This window comes from Brachyistius frenatus, unplaced genomic scaffold (assembly GCF_029030835.1).
Source record: "Brachyistius frenatus isolate BFR_SWC_R1_liver_20210118 unplaced genomic scaffold, ASM2903083v1 Contig_1, whole genome shotgun sequence".
Lineage (NCBI taxonomy): Eukaryota > Metazoa > Chordata > Actinopteri > Embiotocidae > Brachyistius > Brachyistius frenatus.
The window spans coordinates 10,582,662-10,604,307 of record NW_027210600.1 but is presented as its reverse complement, the minus strand read 5'-3'; the positions used below and the strand labels follow the sequence as shown (position 1 = coordinate 10,604,307).

General features: G+C 41.8%; 1 protein-coding gene across 1 annotated transcript in view; it reads left to right on the top strand.

Moving 5' to 3' along the window:
* Positions 1–1,455: 1,455 nt before the first annotated feature.
* Positions 1,456–21,646, top strand: part of LOC138615715 (cGMP-inhibited 3',5'-cyclic phosphodiesterase 3A-like) — a 55,882-nt gene continuing 35,691 nt past the window's right edge. Inside the window, 1 exon segment of the mRNA XM_069689486.1 lies at positions 1,456–2,634. Coding sequence (XP_069545587.1) covers positions 1,726–2,634 — 909 coding nt within the window. The 5' untranslated portion in view covers positions 1,456–1,725.

The following is a 21,646-nucleotide window of genomic DNA, read 5'->3' as shown; positions in this document are numbered from 1 at the left end:
ATGGTTACCATTGCCAAATGTAATTTACAGGGTTTGTGGTGATGAACCACAAAGACAGGGCTCAACCCTGTGGTAACCAGTATACCACATATTGCAATGTTATTTTTTTTCTTTGACATGGTCACAAGTTGGTGACTAACGTGTAAACAATGAGCGAAGGCAAAATAACTGTAAGTGGAAACATCGTTTTACCACTCAAATGTGGACTGTGGCTGTAAAGTTGTTTGTCACCTTGGAATGATGTCAACAGGTATACAAAATCAAACTAGAGTGAAAGGAAAGTCAAACTTAACTATTACGCTTCTTGCGTATCAAATTGTCTTTTCTCTGACATCCAAACCAGATTAAATACCAATGAACAATTCATACTGGCAAATGTCCACTGGTTCACTGTGATAGGATGACTAAAACAGGAGATTTAGGCCCTGATTGCTCATGACTGATTGCACTGACCCATGTTGTGTAATACCACTGTAAATTATGTTACATCACAACACAAACTAAGAAGAAACCTCATAGATCTCTTTCGCATTCATACACAAAACAAACTGTATCTAATTTATTAGACTGACATTTTCTGACTTCTTTTTCAGGAAATCAGAGATAGTAAACTCGTAATGCTTTGTAATCTAGAGTACCAGTTTATTTGACTTTGCTGAACTGATATTACAACAGAAAGAGATGACAGACTTGAAATAACTTTATGTAATTGCAGTGCATCCTTTTTAATCCTCTCATAAAATGTAGGGCAAACAGGTGAAGGCTACTAACTTGTCCTATCCCGATCTGCCACACAGGAGGAGAGGATAATGTGATTTAGGATTTTAATCCAGAAATAAAATCATGGCTAGCAAGATGATTATTAGGAGAGAGAAAAACGTCTACTGTTTGTTGGACTGTGCTTTTTATTTTGATGTCTTTGTTTCAAGAAGAACATATATTTTACATCCATGACTAGTGCCTTTAGGCACGTGTCACAAAAGGAGAGTGAAGTAAGTAATGTCCAGCCAGTGAAGACACTGGAAAAATAACAAATGATAAATGATCATGTTTAAAGTTGTGCGGTGCAAGTATGATATCCATTTTCGGTGTCCTGTCATATTGACATTGTACTGTACCTCTAAAATGTATTATAGCATTACCATAGTTAAGTCTCTTAATGAGCTGCTTCATCTTCCAGAACAAGTCAGGAAATCTTCATGTAAACATGGCATCCATCCATTGTGAACTGAGTCACATCCAGGGCAGCCTGCAGAATGAGGAGAAACGTGGTGGAGAGCTGAAACGTGACGAAGGAATCACCGGAGCGGCACAAAAAAGGGATAGTGTTTAGTGGGAGGGGAGAGAAAGAGAGAGAGAGGGTGAGAGCGAGACTATGTGGAGGGGTGGAGGCAGTGGCCTAGATGTGTGAAACGCCAGGGGTTGCTTTTTTGGTTCACTGGTTGACTACCAGGGACAACTCAACAGTGGACCAAATAATAGGGAAGTTCTGAACTACAAAACTGAAAGATAAAGTTGTGCAACCTGCAATTCCGCAGTTTCTGAATGATGTGCAAACTTTAGTTTTGGATGCAAACATCCCTGACCCGTGTTTTTTGTGTCAGCTGTGCACGGACTACATGCATTGTCATGGGAATTATTGGAAGAATATGTAGCCTGAGACCGTCAGACTAAATCTATTATTTTACCGGACAGTCAGTGCAGCATTCCGCTTGACTGATAACGATGGCCTTGGAGGCAGACAGCGACAGAGGTTCATCAAGAAGCGCTCATGAAAAATATCCCCGGGCAGCGTTGGAGCGCAACGGCTACGTGAAGACATGTGTCACCCCGTTGAACCAGGACGCAGGGAGCCAGTCGTGGCTGAGACTCGCCGTGACATGGACTTGCCGAGGAGTGTCGTCTGCGGTCTGCGTTGCCTCCATCTCCGTTATTCTCGCTCTGCTGCTCAGATTGGTCGACTGGGATGCAGGCAGCAGCAGCAGCAGCAACGGAAATAGCAGCGGCTCCGGCTCTCGTCTTCATTTCGCGGCGGGCTGCGCAGTGGAGCTGCTTCTGACTGCGTGCTACTGCGTCTACCCCGTTTTTACACTCGTATGTGCCTTCTTCTGGGTCGGGCTGTATCTGATTCGCTGCGGGCTGCTCATCCGTACCGCAGTGTTTTTGTTAGCGGTGTGCCACTTGGGTGAAGCCGCAGCACAGTCCCTCCTGCGCGGCGCCGAGGAGCAGCTGCTGTCTTTCCCCGCAACCCTGGTAGTCCTCGGCTGCCTGGGCAGCGGGGCTCTGCTGGTCGTCCGGCTGGGTCAGGGAGTGTCCATCCTCCTCTTTATTAGCGTCATCAGGACCGTCTCCTTAGTCTCTCTAAACAGAGTCCGGGCCAGTTGGAGACCCTACCTGGCCTACCTGCTGGGACTGCTGGGGGTTTTGCTTGCGAGGTATGCTGACCGGCTCTTGCCGGCCTCAGGGACCAGCGGGACGGGGTGCTGTGGCTCTGTGACCGGGGCGAAGGAGGAGGACATCCCTGTCTTCAAAAGGAGACGGAGGTCCAGCTCCATAGCGGCCTCGGAAATGATGGCTCACAGTCAGAGCAAGTCCCACCGCAGGACTTCGCTGCCTTGCATTCCGCGGGACCAGGTAAGATCCAGCTTTGGCCGTCTGAAGCAGACCCGATTGGATGTTTTGTTACTGCTGTGACCTTTTAACCACTATAGGCCTGTAACGCTTTTTGCCATCCTGTCTCTTTCTCTGATGGCATGTGTGGCAGTTTTACGCGCGTTTCGTTCATTACATCGGACCATCCGGAATAACAGAATGTAATAACAAGGATTATTATTATAATAATAATAATGGCGTGTTTGCTCCACATGCCCCCATATCAAAGCTATAGTTTATCAGGCTGATCGCTATTCTTGTAGCAATTTTTATGATTTATGCCTTCTTTGGTGTTTTGAATTGCAACATCCTCTTTATCCCTCAAACACTGCAGTTTGCCTTTTCTCGGACACTGCTGTTAATTTGGTCATCATCATTGAGCTCTGCGCTGTGTCGGTGCTGGTGACAAGCAAATGGGTGGTGCATTTATCATGCCAAGTTACTGTGTGCCTGTGAGCGTGTGTGTGCGCATGCATAGGTGTGAAGTCACATCTAAATATTTTGAAAGCCTCTGCTTATCCTGGTTGCTGCACTGCCAGTGGTGGGGTGCCAGACTTTACACATTATGGAGCCTCTTGGGTTGCATGCTATCATTATGGCAGAAAGAAATAACAGCAGAGAGGATTTGGCATAGTGCTTAAATAGGATAGGACTCATCAATAATTGTCCTTGGGCTTTTTTTCTTTTTTTTTGGGGGGGGGGGGGGACTCACATTGTATAGAACATAAAGGATGGTACAGTGATACATGGGGAGATGTTTATTATGCTGCACATGATGTGTCCAAAAATCCACGAATGAAGTAGATGTTTTCTACTTTAAATTCTGGTTCAGTGGACATTGAAGCAGAGCTCTGTCATCCAACTTAAACTTCTAGACATATTTTCTTAAACTGTTTTTTTTTTTCTTTTTTAACTCCCATTTCTGTACTGTATTTCTTAATCTGTTTAATCAAGACTGTTAAACTCCACCTCAATACTGAACTAATGAATACTTCATCTACTTTGAAATTGTGGATATGACCTGAGTACACTTTTAAGGGTCAAGCTAAGATTTACAGAAAGTTGAGCATTAATTTTTTTTTAAAGGGGGGGCGGGTTGGAATTTAAAGCACTATAAACCATGTCACATGCCCTGCAGAATTAGCCCCAAATCAAGTTTTTGTTTTGAGCTTAGACATCCCTGAAGAACAATAATTCTCTTGGTAAAAGTGAGCTTGATAGAAAAAAAAAGAAAGAAAAAAGCTAACAAAATAATGTATTTGATATCACAAAAGTCACCTGTCATCCTTTAATGAAGGCTACCTGCTGTTCTACTCTCCTGGTCTTTGCCCTCATTTGTTCTCATGCCCTCCGGTGACAAACTGAGAACAAAAAATAATGTAATGAGGGAGTACTACGTTCCGAACCTTCAATGTCATCACCACATGGAAATAGAAATGGTAATCCATGCACACGTATGTACTGCTGGGATTCAGTGATCATCCTGGGTGGGTGAGCGAATACTGATCAGCATCCATGTATGACTTATAGCTAAAGAGGCAGCATAGGCCTTGTTATGGTAGTCTTTTTCCTCAAGTTTACCCTGATTTCATTTGTGGATTTTGAGACACGGGAGGGAAAGAAAATGTGACTGAGAAGAAAGAGCTTAATGGGAGCAAATGAATGGATTGATTTGTGCTGTAATTATAGTTTACACTTTAATACTCTGTTATGAGGTTTCTTTGAGGTCACTACCTTGTTTGTGCCTGCACACTAGCCTTCATACTCCGTAGCTATTTTATATACGCTTCATTTTTTAAAGAGGCCGATCATTTTAAAATGATGTTCACATGGATTTTATATTTTTGTTTACTCAAACATTGTTCAGTTTACCACCAATTACATTTTCATGTATGAATATAGCACCAAATCACAACACTATAGGTTATTTCAGGGCACTAAACAAAGTGAAGTCCTTACAACAGAGCTTAACAATATTATACAGAAGAACACAACAATTCAACAATCCCCACGTGAGCCGCTGGGAGGTAAAAAACTCTCCTTTGGGGAAGAAAAACTTCCGGCAGTGGGAAGGAAAAACTCCCTTTTAACAGGAAGAAACCTCCGACAGAACCAGGCTCAGAGGTGGACGGCCATCTGCCTCGACCACGAGAAGCCAATGGCACACTTATCACCACAGATCACAATGATAAAGGCCAGTTTCTAATCACTGCTTAGAAAATGCTTCAAGTAATAGAGAAGTAGAATTACAGAGAAAATGCAAACAAGCGTTTATGAGTCACTAAAAAAGTTAAGTCAGTAAAACAGCACTTCAGGTGAGCATTTATAGTACATTTTATTATTTGAAATTCCTATTTTAAACCAGATTTTTGCAGTGGTCTAATTTTCCATCTAGATGTTTGTATTGTAGATTTTAGTGAGATTCTTTTTGATAAGCCAAAAAAAGACTGATGAATATCTTGATTAAAGAAAACAAAAATATCTCATTCTCTTTATTTTGGATCAATATCCCTTTATTGGTGTTTGTATTCAAGATGTGATGCCATTTTTAAGCAGTCGGGCAAATCACTCTTATCCGGTTGTAAAGGCACACCCAAAGATCTAGCCCTTCATTAAAAAGCCAAACATTAGTGTTTGCATTATAAGTGAGTTTACATGATGTGGTACTTGGTCAATGAATGATCATGAGCAACCGGATGCCCTATTACAGCAGCGCTCATGATCTGGAATTACACACATTGTCCCATGTCACAAGTTTCATTCGCTCATCAGGAAGTGCGAGCTGTTCCCACATCAGCTGTCTGACTCTTGATGCTTGGTTGTCCATTGCAAATTGGTTTCCAGGGAACACTGAGTTAGTAGACTATCTGTATTAGAACAGCTCCATTAACCATTCGGCTCAGCCACGTCTGGAACAGGAATGATGACAAATTGATCTCTGAAACTTAAAAAACCTGTCAGCTGACCAGATGCTGAGGACAGCGTGTCCCCCTGCAGCCTATCCTCCATGTTTAATCTGTAGGACCAGTGGGAGGAACATGGAGATTGATGTGGAGCACAGAGAGCGAGAAACACAAACAACTAAACTGCACTTTAGCTTTCAAAGTAGTCGGTCAAAATATTAAAACTTTCAGATTATTCATTCACTGCAGCTGTAAACATACAGTACATATTTCAACCATCTATAGTTATAGATAGCCAACGATGATGTATAATTTCATTTTCTGAACACTTAACAAAAGGAAGTTGACTGTGAATCTTGTCCTGTACACCTCGTCATGCTCTTTACTTTCCGAGAATCAACTTTCTTCACCAGTCAGTCACTAAAACTTTGTCTGTTCATGCTAAAACATCACAGCTGCAGTCAGGTGATAAATGTCTGTTGGCTCATCACTGTCAGTGATCCCTTATTTACATTACACATTCATTGCGCATATACTCTGTCACTGTTCAGCTAAAGAAAGATGACTATACATTTGGTTTTTTAGGTAGTTAGTTTAACCAGAGGTTCAGTTAGTTTTACCTGATGTGAGTTAACTTGTAAGTAGTGTGATACAGTGTTGTTATAGTAACCTCTAAATTAAATACACCTTGCTCAGGAGTTGTTAAACTGTTCACTTTGTGAATCTTGTGGTATCGTTATTGACAAAAACATTTTAATGAGCACATGGCATCCAATCAGAAATCTTCGGTGGCCTGGATGTGGTATGTATCAAAATAGAAATATCTTAATAGAGCTAACAGAATTATTATGTGGTGTAGATTGTCTGAAATCTTTTTTTTGTTGGATATTTAGGGCAATAGATCTACTTTCCCTCATTTTATTTGGGTGCCAACATTTTAAACAAAAGTTTATTCAAAGTAGTGAAACAAATGCTGATGATTTAATGTTATTTTTCACTTTTACCAGGTGTTAATTAATGTTATGCAGCGCTACACCTGTCGTTCAGTGACAATGCGTTAAAATGCTGATGACTCATTCGTGTCAGAAGTGTTTTACTCTCTATGACGTAAGCTATGAAGGCAATTGTGAACGTGTGAACGAGGGCCTGAGTTTTCAACACAGTCAGTACAGCAAACAACATACATAGGACCATGGTCAAAAGAACCAGAAAGAAAATAAACCCAGCCCAAATTATTCTATATTTTACTAATACATTGTAAATCTCCTAATGCCTCTTACTGCCCCTGCATGCTGTCCAGGTGATATGAGTATGTAGCGAATATTTTACGACATTTAAAAAAAATAAATTCAAATTGATAATTTTGTTATTGCCCATTCCCCTCCCTTATCTCAAAGTCTCTCTCTGACTCAAACACACAGTTTGTAGCTACAGTTTATCCGTACTGTAGATAATGAAGCTCTCCAGAGTGCAGTTGTACCTGAGAGAAGTGGGGGTTTTCATCAAGCGTTGGTTGTGCAGTATTTATGAAGCAGGCTGGTGCAGCCTGCCAAGCCAGAGGCAAGACAGGCACTCTGCTGAACTGGAAACTGGGAAATAGCATTGGCTCAGCTCCATGGCTTTATTTCTGTATTTTTCTCTAAGGTGAATGGGATTTATTGTTTTGCTGATACACATGGAGAATGTCATATGATTGTAATAAGAAGTTTCGACACTCAGCATGATGCAGTTTAGAGTCTTATTATTTTAGTACTTTGACATGAATTTTTTCTGCATTACGATGCTTCTGGAGCTCTACAGAGGGCTTGTGTTCTGACAGAAGTTGTTTGTCTTTTAGCCAGGGTCTCAGTGGGATGGGGATTTTGGGAAGTAGTGTTTTTTGGGTCACACGGAATTGAAAATCACTTGCTGTATACAAGATAACGACAGCCATAAATAGACTGTCTAAAAAAAGCAACAATATTTCAAAGTGTTTAATTCTTTGATGTTTTGTCATGCCATTTTCTTGTCGTCTCTGTTACACTGGCAAGAGTTCATCACGCAAATGCGAGCATCCTTGTTTCATCCAAGTCCAACCAAATATTGCAAAGTTATGACAAGCTTCACTACATTATACCATCAATAAGGCTATTCTGTCTCACACAGCATATTCATGCTCTCATCCCCATATATAGTATCTTTGTCAAACAGGAGGGGAGAGGAGGGAGAGCGGCAGATTTTAAAGCAGCTAAAAGCTCTGAAATCTATTTGAGGGAAGGCACACATTCTCTCATACATTTCCAAGGAGACACACAACCTGCTCCAGTCTCCAGAGATATCTTACTTCGAATGGCATCCAAACTTAATATATACTTTTGTGAAGATAATAGTGAATTTTTTTTAATTCTAATGGATTGATAATAGCAAGGTATGAACTTACCAGATATACACTATATATTCATCTTGAAGTTGTTCTGTGTGTTTGTTCCTAGCTCCTGATTGTATGCAAAAACACACAAACAGCAGTTAATAAAGGAGATGAGTGAACAAAAACAGTGGATTTTAGTTTTGTAAATGTCATGCAAACAACATGAAAAAAATTGTTTCTGCGTATTGTAAACATCGCACAATTAAAACAGAAAAGTGGTCAATATTGGAGGCACGAAATGAAGAAATTAGGCAAGGTCAAAGAAAAAGTGGTTGGAAAGTGTGAGTTTAGCAATCACATCTGTGCTGCCACAGGTGCAGCTGTAGCGCTATTGAAAGAATAATTTCATCAGCAACGGCAGACAGAGCGGTTGACACTGATGACAGTGATGTAAAGGCAACCATAAAAAAAGAGAGAACACACTGGCATTAGGACAGGCTGCATCCAGCCTGTCACAAGCAGCAGTCACAAAATATGGGTGAGTGTGTGTGTTTTTTGAGGAGTGTGTGTGTGTGTGTGTGTGTGTGTGTGTGTGTGTGTGTGTGTGTGTGTGTGTGTGTGTGTGTGTGTGTGTGTGTGTGTGTGTGTGTGTGTGATAGAGAGAGAGCAAAAGGAAGGAGGGACAAACTAGCTCAAGGGGACCAAATGCAGGAGGAACTATGTGAGAGAGAAAGAGGGACGGAGCGAGAGGAGCGGAAAGCAAGTGTTGAAAGATTGGCTAGGGAGGGTGAACAAAAATGGTGGAGTGAGAGGAGGCTTGCTGCCAAGCACAGCCGAAGTGTTGATGGTAAAAGGACAACTATCTGGTCCCTGTGTTCAACCCCTCTGCTCCTGCTCTAAACAAACCATCGCCCTGTGTTCTCACATGGACGCACAGATGTACTGTCGAGGCAAAGTTTGTGTTCATCGCTTATGGTTTGCCCGTCAGATATTACATATGTGAGTGTTTTTGTGTGTTTGTGCTTGTAATGTGAATATGGCTCTGTGCCATATGCTCCCACAGAGAGAGGACAGGGCCGGGGAAAGAGAGCAAGAGCAGAAAAATGTGTGTGAGAGAGAGTAGCCTTCACAGCTTGCTGCTGAAAGGCAGCAGCAAATAATTTTAACCTAGCCTGGCCACTTCTGTATACTGTACACGTGCTCACACATTCACACACACAAACACACACGCACACATACAGTGGCTTCCCCGCTGGCTGTCCAGATGAGGTTTGGTGGCCTTGGACAAGGATTGCCTTGTTACTTGATTCAATGGTGTGTTTTAGCTCCAAAATATGCTTGGTGAGAGGTGAAAGGGGGAGGGTGGTTGGCCTGGGGAGGGGGCAGCATTGACGAGCAGACTCTCGATCTGTCCATACGTCTGTCTGTATGTCTGTCTGCTTTTCTCTTGCACAACAGTAAACACTCTCACCCTGCAGCAGACTGTTAGCAAGGGAGACTTATAAACAGTTCTGCACTGAATGTTTTTTTTGTGCGTGAGAGCTTTACTCTCATGACATTAACACTTTAAGATTTCAAGAAAATCTAAAGTTCAAGGCCCTTTGCACACAGCATAATTAGGGATTATCTGTCTACCTATTTCTTTTTCCGCGTGGATACAGAGCAAAGCAGTTTGGGATCCCAAGAATCAAGGCAGGATTTTAAAATATTATGCAGGAATGGTTGGCATGTACTTCTCTATGTGTTTCTTTCACAGCTGTGCCCTTGGTTTTCAGACTTGGTTAACATCTTGTGACATACCTGGGAGCTGCCCAACAGCACTATAGTGGTGCATTGCTACTGATTGAGATAGCTAACTTTAAAATGTTGCTTGTTTCATTGTATCTTTTCATAATTATCAGCAAATCCCATTAATTTATTCTGTTATCAGATTAATAGGACTGATACTTGCCTCTGTTATAATTATCCAACCCCCCACCCCCGAAAAAATCCCCCACAAGAGCCAATGAGCCATACTATTGCACACATTTTCCTTCATTATGATGAACAATGACTCATCTGTGTTACATGTATATTTCTTCTTGGCACTTTGAGCTCACACAACCAGACGCTTCTTGACTGTTGTTAGCATTATTTCCAAAGTTGTCAGAGCAGATTTAGACACTGTTAATTTCTGGGCAAATGTAAGTGCAAGGTAGCAATAATAAGAAGGAAGGTGAAATAGGACACTACTGTAAATACTGAGCAGCATGTCTGAGTTTAGGCAGTGTGTCAGCCTGACCCAGAATTACTGTACTTTCCAAAGAGAAAAACTACTGTTTATGGTGTTATTCCAGAATAAACTAGACTGGCCTTTGTAATCAGAAGGAATGTGCCACTCATATACCAGTAGTTTATAAAAGAAGCTAAATCAAGCTGTGGCTTTAGATTTGTTTGCTGTATAAGTTCGTTGTTTGTTTTTGGTCTATTATCGCTAAAAAAGATAAAACAATACCAGCCTCATCCTTTAAAAGCAATACTATAGTTGAGCTTGGAGGAGAGGGCATTACTTATTATTAATCTTGCACAGTGATACCATTTCCTTTGAGAATCCACATTTTTATGTAGAACCAATTACATATTTCGCTTTTGGCTCTTAATATCTTGCATTTTGTGATGACAGTTACTCCGAGCCTTTTCCTCTACATACTACATGAGTGAGATTATTTATTCACAACCTAAGCGCTCCCACCTCTTTTTGGAAAGTTGAAGCTGCATTATTTAAGCCACTGTGTCTGTAAACTTTTGGCCACCAGTAAGTAAAAACTGTGACTCTTGTCAGAAAAAGTCATCTGACTGAAACCTTGGTGATCAGACTCAATGTTCACAAGATTGAGAAGACCGCAATCATTTTCGAATTTTGGAAATCCAGATGTTCGTTTGCGGTTTGACAAATTACTGTCTTTAATTAATAAAGTATTTATTCCACGGAATTTGTTGTCAAGTCTTGTGAACATACTTGTCTATTAATGCAATAAATCACATTTTAAGATAACTGATGTCTCTATAATTTAGCACCAAAATGAGAATTTAACGCTTACTGTAGGTCTACTGTGCTAGTAGTTTTAAGTAAATCTCCAATTTGCCTACGTTTATTTACACATACAACCTAAAATGCATTCACAGCTAAATTTTTAAAGTTAAAGTCCTTTTCTGTTGTGTTTAATTTAGTGTCCATAACAATTACTGCACAGAGACACATGTGGACAGGCTGTACACACAAACACACAGGAACTGGCGTTGGTGAATCTCCCTGATGTACTGTGCCCTCATAAAGCAAGGTCTTGATTCAGAGTCGGTTGAAGTGCCACTGTAGGTTAGATCACGTACGCAGTCAAGCGATATCTCTCTTTCTCTTTACATACAAACACACACACTGCCTCATATGTATGTTCATCTCAAATGTTTCAACACAATCAGCAGCTCGGTGTCCTCAGTCCTCCATGATACACAGCTCTCAGGAAAAAGCCTTCATCACATATACTCCCAATATACAAAATTCTATGTCTAGAGCGCATAAATACAACATACAAATGTTTTGTGCTGAATACAAATCACTGCTTTCATCACAGCCTTTCTGCTTGGCGTTATACAGTGCATCCGGAAAGTATTCACAGCGCTTCACTTTTTCCACATTTTGTTATGTGCCTTATTCCAAAATGGATTAAATTCATTTGTTTCCTCAAAATTCTACGCACAATACGCCATAATGATAACGTAAAAAAAGTTTGTTTAACATTTTTACAAATCTATTAAAAATAAAGAACACAAATATAACACATACATAATAAATATGTGTATTGAGCCTTTGCTCAATACTTTGTTGAAGCACCTTTGGCAGCAATTACAGCCTCAAGTCTTTTTGAGTATGATGCTATAAGCTTGGCACACCTCTTTTTGGGCAATTTCTCCCATTCTTCTTTGCAGGACCTCTCAAGCTCCATCAGGTTGGATGGGGAGTGTCGGTGCACAGCCATTTTCAGATCTCTCCAGAGATGTTCAATCGGGTTCAAGTCTGGGCTCTGCCTGGGCCTCTCAAAGACATTCACAGAGTTGTCCTGAAGCCATTCCTTTGTTATCTTGGCTGTGTGCTTCGGGTCGTTGTCCTGTTGGAAGATGAACCTTTGCCCCAGTCTGAGGTCCAGAGCGCTCTGGAGCAGGTTTTCATCAAGGATGTCTTTGTACATTGCTGCATTCATCTTTCCCTCCATCCTGACTAGTCTCCCAGTTCCTGCCACTGAAAAACATCCCCACAGCATGATGCTGCCACCACCATGCTTCACTGTAGGGATGGTATTGGCCAGGTGATGAGCGGTGCCTGGTTTCCTCCAGACATGACGCTTGGCATTCAGGCCAAAGAGTTCAATCTTTGTTTCATCAGACCAGATAATTTTGTCTCTCATGGTCTGAGAGTCCTTCAGGTGCCTTTTGGTAAACTCCAGGTGGGCTGTCATGAGCCTTTTACTGAGGAGTGGCTTCCGTCTGGCCACTCTACCAAACAGGCCTGCTTGGTGGAGTGGTGCAGAGATGGTTGTCCTTCTGGAAGGTTCTCCTCTCTTCACAGAGAAACACTGGAGCTCTGTCAGAGTGACCATCGGGTTCTTGGTCACCTCCCTGACTAAGGCCCTTCTCCCCCGATCGCTCAGTTTGGCCGGGCGGCCAACTCTAGGAAGAGTCCTGGTGGTTCCAAACTTCTTCCATTTACGGATGATGGAGGCCACTGTGCTCATTGGGACCTTCACTGCTGCTAACATTTTTCTGTACCTTTCCCCAGATCTGTGCCTCGATACAATCCTGTCTCGGAGGTCTACAGACAATTCTTTGGACTTCATGGCTTGGTTTGTGCTCTGACATGCACTGTCAACTGTGGGACCTTATATAGACGGTGTGTGTCTTTCCAAATCATGTCCAATCAACTGAATTTACCACAGGTGGACTCCAATCAAGTTGTAGAAACATCTCAAGGATGATCAGTGGAAACAGGATGCACCTGAGCTCAATTTTGAGTGTCATGGCAAAGGCTGTGAATACTTATGTACATGTGATTTTTTTCATTTATTATTTTTTAATAGATTTGCAAAAATGTAAAAAAAAAAAACTTTTTTCATGTTGTCATTATGGGGTATTGTGTGTAGAATTTCAAGGGAAAAAAATAATTGAATCCTTTTTGGAACAAATGTGGAAAAAGTGAAATGCTGTGAATACTTTCCAGATGCACTGTATATCTGCATCGTTGAGCACATGCTCAAGTTCAGGTGTGTATGTGACTGTCCTTCCTAGTGGTTACTGCTCAGTCAACAGTCTGCCGGCAGTGTGTGTGTGTGTCTTGGACGCCTCCAGCCTGCCTGTAGATTACCCAATCAGATAATCAAGGGTATAATTGTATCACATGCATCTGGGAGTGTTTTTCCCTTCCATTATCGCTCATAATGCACTCATACATGTCTCACTTACACACACAGACACACACATGCTGCAGACTCACTGCGATGACGTACATATAGCAGCTAATTGCCAGAGGTTGTCTGTGTTGAGAGACAAGTCCCCTCGTGGTTTCATCTGGAAATAAAAATGCGAAGCTGTCTTTACATGGTGCACAATGTTTTGACGGAGAGCCTTTCAGAGCGTAAAAGCGCTTTCAAGACAGAAACTCTGGTATACCTGCTCCTTTGAAATATGTCTGAAGTTATGATAATGATGGGGAAGTGGATTGTGATTGTGAAATGATGGCTAACAGATTGTAATGAAACTTTGTAAGGGGTGATTTAATGGACCCATTCAGTTGTTCTAATGTTCTAAGTTTTCACTCTGTTTTTATGGTCTTGACTTATTCAACATTTGTCCCCTTACAGGAAGACATTTATCACTGCAGTTGGCAATTAGCTGGATTGTGTAGTTGAATACAAGTTACATCACTCAGTATCATAACATATCAATTTATATAGGGAATAAAGATCTTCAACAGTCTAATCTCAATTCAAATGAAAATCATGGGAAGCCTGACTACCAAAACACAGGATGAGAACATGATTCCCAAATCTGTTGGCAAGTTTTTAAATACAGGAATGAACACTGGCCATAGGCCAACTGTTTTTGGTGCCATTAGACAGATGCTTATTTGTCCCATGCATATTCCACACCACTACAGTATGTAGTATGTAAAGCGCAGATATGTGTCTCATATGTCATTTCTCCGATGTGGACAAGGTCCACTTGAATCAGGCTTCTTATTAAATCTCAATTGTATACATTATGGGGCAGACCTTTTCTTTCAAAGTTGTTGCTGTCAACCCCAAGATTTGTGTATTTCTAGAATGTAACTATTTTCAAAACATGACATCTGAATTTCAGAGCAAAGAGCTTCAAGGTAAACTTGCTTCAGTAGTGCAGATGGTCTAATTTGCGATCCATCTGATCTAATATCTTAAAAGTGCTTTTTAAGGGGACATGCAAATTAAACTGTGATCAAACATTTATGATAAGTCATTTTAATTTTAAATCTGCACAGGTCAAATCTGTAAATGAATAGTATTTTTCCAGTAAATCGTGTCTCAGAGGAATGTACACACTTGTAGTTAATTTCTGAGCAATTGTTTTACAGTACATACAACGGATACTTCCATTTGTTAAATGCTTTTGAGTAAATTGCAGATATATCATCCATGCATTGGTTATTAAAAATACACAAACCTCACTTCACCTAACATCATAGATTACTAATGGGGTAATATTGAAGTATGAACTTTACTCTAAGGTTTGAAGGACATTGAAATGTTGTGTAGGAAATAGTAAAGAAAACTACTTTGGTATATGACTATGACGATAGTTTGGTGCAACAGTCTAGGGGAAAGATGTGGAGAGGGCATGAAAATGACTGGACTGCAGTATTAATTTGGGTAATATTTTCCTTTGGGGCATTTCCCCTCAGGGCATGGACATGTGTAGTCTTTTCTCTTTGTATCTTTCCTTCTTTCAGCCTTTCTCTGCCCCCCACCCCCCGTCATCCCTCTTCTTTCTGTCTTTCACTTTCGGTCCTTTTTGTCTGGCTGTCTCTCTGTTTTCTCTCCCACTCACCCGATTTCCTCTGTCCAACTTTCACAGGACAAATGCCAAAGGCAGTATTATTGTGTCCTCAGCTGCCATCACTCACTGTGTTATGTAAGACACTGCTGATGTGTGTCTGTGTGCGCATTTGTGTGTGAGTGTTTGTGTCTTTGACTGGCTTCACTCTTGATATGCCTTCTCTGAATTCACAATCATCCCAGCGTTTCCAAACTGAAGCCGGGCCTGTTTCAGCTCTGCAGCTGAGTCGTCTGTTTTGACCTTCACTTCCTATTCATTGGTCATACTCGGTTTTAAATCTATATAGCATCGGAATGTCAATTTCTGGCATCGTAAATTGGGGACGTGGAATGTCACTTTCCTGTTGGGGAAGTAACGAGAGTTGGAGTAATACAAATTAGATATATTTGCGCTCATCTCACACACAGTATTGGTTCTAGAACCAACTTAGAGGAGAGGAGCTGGACTCTATCCTTTTCTGTGGATGCCCACGGTCAGAAGCAACAGGCAGGTGAGGGGATTCTCTAAAGCCTCTGGCTTAATTGGAGCACTCCCTGGAAAAACAAGAGAGTTGCCACGATGTGATTGCGAGTCCCCGAAAGGAAGGCTTTGACTGGTGTTCGTACTTATGCAGCAAACAGCAATTCAGGTTATTCAGATTTCTTTGACAATTGTGATGAGATTTGGGTATGAACACCATATTCAAACATTGGGATATTGTGGGGGAAGTGGAAAGAGTACGTGGAGGAACTCCTGACGCCAAAACAACATAACCTTTGGGGAGTCGATAAAGTTGAAATACTTGAGGAAGGTCTCAGTCATATTATTAGCAGAGGAGTCTGAGGTAGTCTGAGGTATTTTGCAGTTTTATTTAGTATTTTTTCCTTTGAGTTCCACAGTCTTGTTTCCGCTTTTATTCCAACGCTCTTATTTTAAAAAGCACAAGCTTGCTTTCCTGTCGCGGGAAACGGAAGGAAGGAGAATGTTTTAAACGGTAAATTGATGGCAGAAGACACAATGCTTGCATCATTAGCACCCCCAGACAGGGTACAAGCTCTTACGTTGGTTGTATGTTTAACCCTCGTGTTGTCCTTGGGTCAAAATAACCCACAGCTGTGTTCAACCAAGTTCTATTTTATTTTCATATTTTTTGGGATCATTGGTGACAAGGAGGCTGTGAGGGTTTCTTTAAAGAATGATGACCAAGGATCCCAAAAAATATAAAAATATAGAAATAAAATAGACCTTGGTTGAACACAGCTGCGGGTCATATTGACCCGAGGACAACAGGAGGGTTAAATAAAATGTGAACCATCAGTTTAAGTGCCAAACTTCAATCGGCGGGGTACGCTACACTCAGCATATCTTGGCTGATGCGCCTCTTCATTATCTCATAGAGGTTGGGTACAGTTACTGTGGACTGGCAGACCACGGTGCCTGTTCATATTTTAAAAAAGTAGAACTGGAGGGCGTGCTTCTGCTTTTGGGCACTCACCTAGTGCCAGGTTGCGGAAAAAAGGATCCAGAGGAACAATGCCAATACTTTTCTGGCTGTGGAACCAGCTCTTCACCCTTGCAAGGTTCCTGGAGAGGTCATGGGAATTTGCTCATACGGTCCAAATGTGCTTTTTGGACTTGGAAATTCTTACGACCGTGGCCCTTGGAGAGTCTTGTGGTGGGTACGATGGGAGTATGGGGTATCAGGGCCACTGATGTTAGCCAGCTGGTCTTTATATAACCAGAGTGACTGTGTCCATATTCTCAGCTGGAAATCAAACATGTTTCCAAGCGTTGTTGTCCAACATCATGGTTGTCCCTTATCATTAGTTCTTCATGGTGAAGATTTCAACGCATGTCAGATTTGGGGATCTCAGAACTGCTTCACGGCTCTTGCAGATGATGTGATGTTTTCACTAGACCATTTGTAGTTTGCACTGGAGTGGTTTGAGGCCAAATATGAAGTGGTTGGAATGAGCTCAGCACCTTCAAGTCTTGCCATGGTTTTCTGCCGGCAAAATGCAGGACAGCTCCAAGTTCCCACATGTTCCTCCAAGTTTAGGGGGAGTCGGTGTCCCAAGGAAAGAAGTGGAAGTATCTTGGGGTCTTGGGTAAAGTAGAGATTTGGTTCTGCGTCAGGTATTATACCAGACTGTTGTGAAGAGGAAGCTGAGCCAGACGACAAACTTTAGATCTACTGGTTTATCTACATTCCAATGAGATATAAATTATGATGTGAATACAAAAAACTGAAATTAGTTTCTTCAGCGTGGCAAGGCCAAACCTCAGATAGTGTGAGAGGCTCAGAAATCCAGGTGGAGCTTGGAGTAGAGCCAACGTTCCTTCACCTTCCTTCAGCTGACCAGGGAATACCCCAAGGAGGAAGTGGAAAACATAGCTAGTGAGAGAAATGTCTGGGCACCTTATTTAGTCTGCTGCCATTGCCACCACATTCTGGAAAGGTATCAGAAATTAGATGGAGAGTGGAGTGAGTAAGGAACCGCGTTTATTAGAAAGATTTAGGTTGTAGTCCTCATTTGGCAAAACACACGCTTTAGAGGGCTAATTGAGCATTGCCCCGACATAGATGTTACAGTCAAAACCAGCAGATCCTACAATCTGTAACCTATGAATATATATTTCGCATAAGTAATTTGTGTTTCAGGTTATATTTACCAGGTATGGAGTACAGAATTAGTTTCGGGTCAAGTTTCAAAATTCAGAAATAAGTGGATCTAATCTATAAAGGGCACCCAGTTTCATCTAGGAGCTGTTAAAACAATCAAAGTGAGCGCACGGTTCTCATCTGAAGAGCAGACGAAGGAGTTGGCCTTGGGCTGTGATGTGTATACAGGATGATACATGCACTTCACACACATACACACACTCTCTTTTCCTCTCTCTCTCCCTGTCTCAATTGCTCAATCACACACACACACACACACACACACACACACACACACACACACACACACACACACACACACACACACACACACACACACACACACACACACACACACACACACACACACACACACACACACACACACAGTATATGTGCGGCCTGTTTGGTTCCTTTATGCTTGATGCAGCAGCTTGTCGACATGTTCCCTTTTTTCATTCAGCTTGTTTACTCTCTCTTGATCCTCCTCCCACTTTTTTTCCTTCTTTACTGCCCTCTCTCCAATCTCATTGAACAAGGAGTTCAATGAGTGAGTCTTTATTGGGTGAAGCAGCTCTGGTGTGAAACATACAGAGTGTCTTTGGTTCAGCCAGAAGATAGAACTAGCCAGAAGGGCTGCTTCCTTTCAGTGGATTTGTTCTCATTCTACTCAGTGTCTTTCTTTTTGTTGTTGGTCTCTCACACCATTGTTAACTGCTATCTTTTGTGTACACACAAGATACACACATCAACAAGAGTCCTAGGTTTCTATATGGACTTTACAGTAGTCTGTGTATGTATCCCTGAATGAGACAGGACCAACTTGGTGAATTGATTTTGAGAAATAATCAAATCATCCTCAGGTTATTTAGTGGATACTTTGTATTTATTGGCCTCTTTGAGAGGATGTGGGTTAATGTTTCCCAGGAGAAATTGCTCAAATAAACAGACATAAAATTGTGATTTCCTGTGGGTTTTGCATATGGCAACAGGCTGAGATTCCAAAGAAAATATACATTTTTGCAAAGATTAAAATTGTTTTGCTGCTTAGATATTATTATTATTAACTATGCACAGCGCCTGGGTTACTTCTATTAGCTTTGTTGCATCTGTTAAGGGGACAAATTTGACTCTTTTGTCATGCTATAAATTCAGTTTGGTCACATCACTGCTCCAGTCAACCTGACCAAAGCAGACAGTGTGATGCAAAATACCTGTGCAGGGGCTTTAATTTTTACAAGCAATTTACTACACAATGAGCCTTATTCCCCTATATTTATTTTTACCCAAGAATGTCAGTGTTGAGCACAAATCACACTTGCAGCTGCCTGCAAAAATGACTTTTTGTGCATTGCAAATTCTCATAAATATCTGACAGTAATGCAAAGCAGATATCACAATCAATACAATTACACAAAAAAGTTGAATAATTCATGAAAAACTCAGTGCTATTTATCAGACAAATCTCTCTCAGAAGAATGGCAGAAACTTGCTTCAGCAGGAATATCTCTTATCAGTTATCCTCCTTAAAAATAATCATGAAAGAGCTCAAATTCAAGGAGCACAGACCCAAAATGAAATATAAGTCATTATGCATTCAGTTCCAAATGGAAGACCAGTCTCTGGATGCTCACAATGTTCCCATGGGACTCAGCCTGAAATGCTAACGCCTGGCAATGTCAGTGTCAATCAGCGAGAGCAGAAAGCTGACAGAGAGAAGTGGGTTGTGGAAGCTGTGACGCACTCACCTCTCACAGTAATAGGAGTAGAGAATGACAAGCTGGCGTCAGTAGCCTAACATGGGTACAACAACACGAGGGAAAAGCACTTCATGTAGCCATGGAGCCTTGGAGGAAAGAAGGGAGGGAGGAGGAAGACTGAGATGAAATGGTGTGTGTGTGTGTGTGTGTGTGTGTGTGTGTGTGTGTGTGTGTGTGTGTGTGTGTGTGTGTGTGTGTGTGTGTGTGTGTGTGTGTGTGTGTGTGTTTCAGATGAGTATTTTTGCATGCATGAGGGCTTATTTGCATGTGATGCAGCTTCCTCGGTGAAGTAAAGATGACAAGTTGATGGTGCAATGGTGGAGTGGTATAAATTTAAATGTGTTTTGTTACTTATTATGACTCTTATTCTATTTATCCTCTGTCATCTATCATTTACTCATTCATTCACTGCAATAAAATTCAATTTGAACAGATTAATTTCAATGAGGAACACATGGCCAGAGGTTTTACTTGGAGATAATTTTATCTGAATTTCAGGAGCAGGACCACACCTCAAACACTCCCCTTCCGGTCATGCGTCTATAAATACCCGGCCTATCCGGCACATCTGTCTGCTCTTGTTGTCCGTTCAGACCCACAGAACACCACGCCGGTCGTTCATCTTGCTTTCGCAATCTAAATTTCCCCACTGTGGGATTAATAAAGTCTAAATCTAAATATAATCTAATCAGCTCCATTATTAAAATTATCCTCAAAACATCCGTCGATGTCCTCTTCGCCTCAGCAGATAGTCCTCACACCGTCCAGAAAAACCATAAACTCCGCTTTCACCAAGGACCATGTTAAAAAACCTATACCGTCTGACATCCGACATACAGGAAGATCATCTATCTGTACTGTAAAGTCACCATCACAAAAGTGGGTCTCCTCCTTCCTCCTAAACCTGCGCAAGCGTTCCGTCATCTCCGGGAACAGCTGTTCACCTCCAGCAAAAATTTAAAAAAAATTAAGAAATCTACAAACAAACTACGCTCCGTCGGAACTCCGATTATGAGGCTACGTTATTTGAACTGCTTCCAACCTCTCAAAACTCACGGTCCACCTCAAAAGGAAGAATCTCCCTTCAGGAAGGAGTCTTCGCGTCTCTGCCCGTGATGTCACCACGCACTCTCGCAACATCGGGTTGCCAGGTTTGCACATTCCTGTCCTTTATTCCCCTCACCTGCTTCTTCTTCTTCTCCTTCGTCAGTCGCCAGACCAACATTAAGGTGCATTACTGCCACCTAGTGGAGTGGAACTTCATTTTCTACAGTTTCTGCCTTGTTTCTGGCAGCGGGATGCCCTCTCTTCTTTATCCTTAATTTTCCACAGTTTTCCTGCAGTGGGATGCCAGTTTCTCTCTCTATACTTCTTTTTAACAGTTTTTCTGATTCAATTATCGGGTACCTGTCTTCCATACTTAATTTTACACAGTTTCTGAACCTTTTCCCACATTGGGTCGCCAGGTCCCCCCTCCTAAATGCTTCATTTTCAACAGTTCCATCCCGTTCCTCGCACCAGGATGCTAGTTTTCCTCTCCACTCCAACAGTCATTCCAAACTTCTAATTCTCCCTATTTCATTAAAGTTTTGCCGTTCTCCTTGCACCAGGTTGCTCATCTCTGTTTCGCCAGTCCTCCCATTTCCTCAAACTATTACGCTCATTCGGGGAACCGCTGTGCATGTTTTAATTTCGTCTGTCCTCCTACTCACCAAACCACAGTGCTCAATTCAGACACCGGGATGCCTGTTTCCAAACTGGCCATCCCTCCATTTCACCAAACTCCTGCGCTCACTTCAGGGACCAAGGAACCAGCTTCAGATTAGTCCATCCTCCCATTTCATTAATCAATAGTGCTCATTTTGGACGCATGGATGCCGCTTCCAGATTCTTTGGTCTTCCCATTTCATCAAACTGTAGCACTCAGTTCAGGCAACAGAGTGGCTGTTTTCTGCTTCATCTGTCCCCCTATTATACCAGACTGCAGAGGTTATTTTGGGCACTGACATGCCCGTTCCAAAATAGGGCACCCCCCATTTCCTCCAACTACAGCACTCAATTCGGGCACTGGGATGCCAGTTTCAGATTCGGCCATCCTCCCATTTTATCAAACTACAGCACTATTTTCCATCTACATCCCCAGCAACGGACTCATCCAAAGCAGGGATGGCAACATCTCGTCGTCAACTGGAACAGTGCCACCTTCCTCAGTGATTGACCG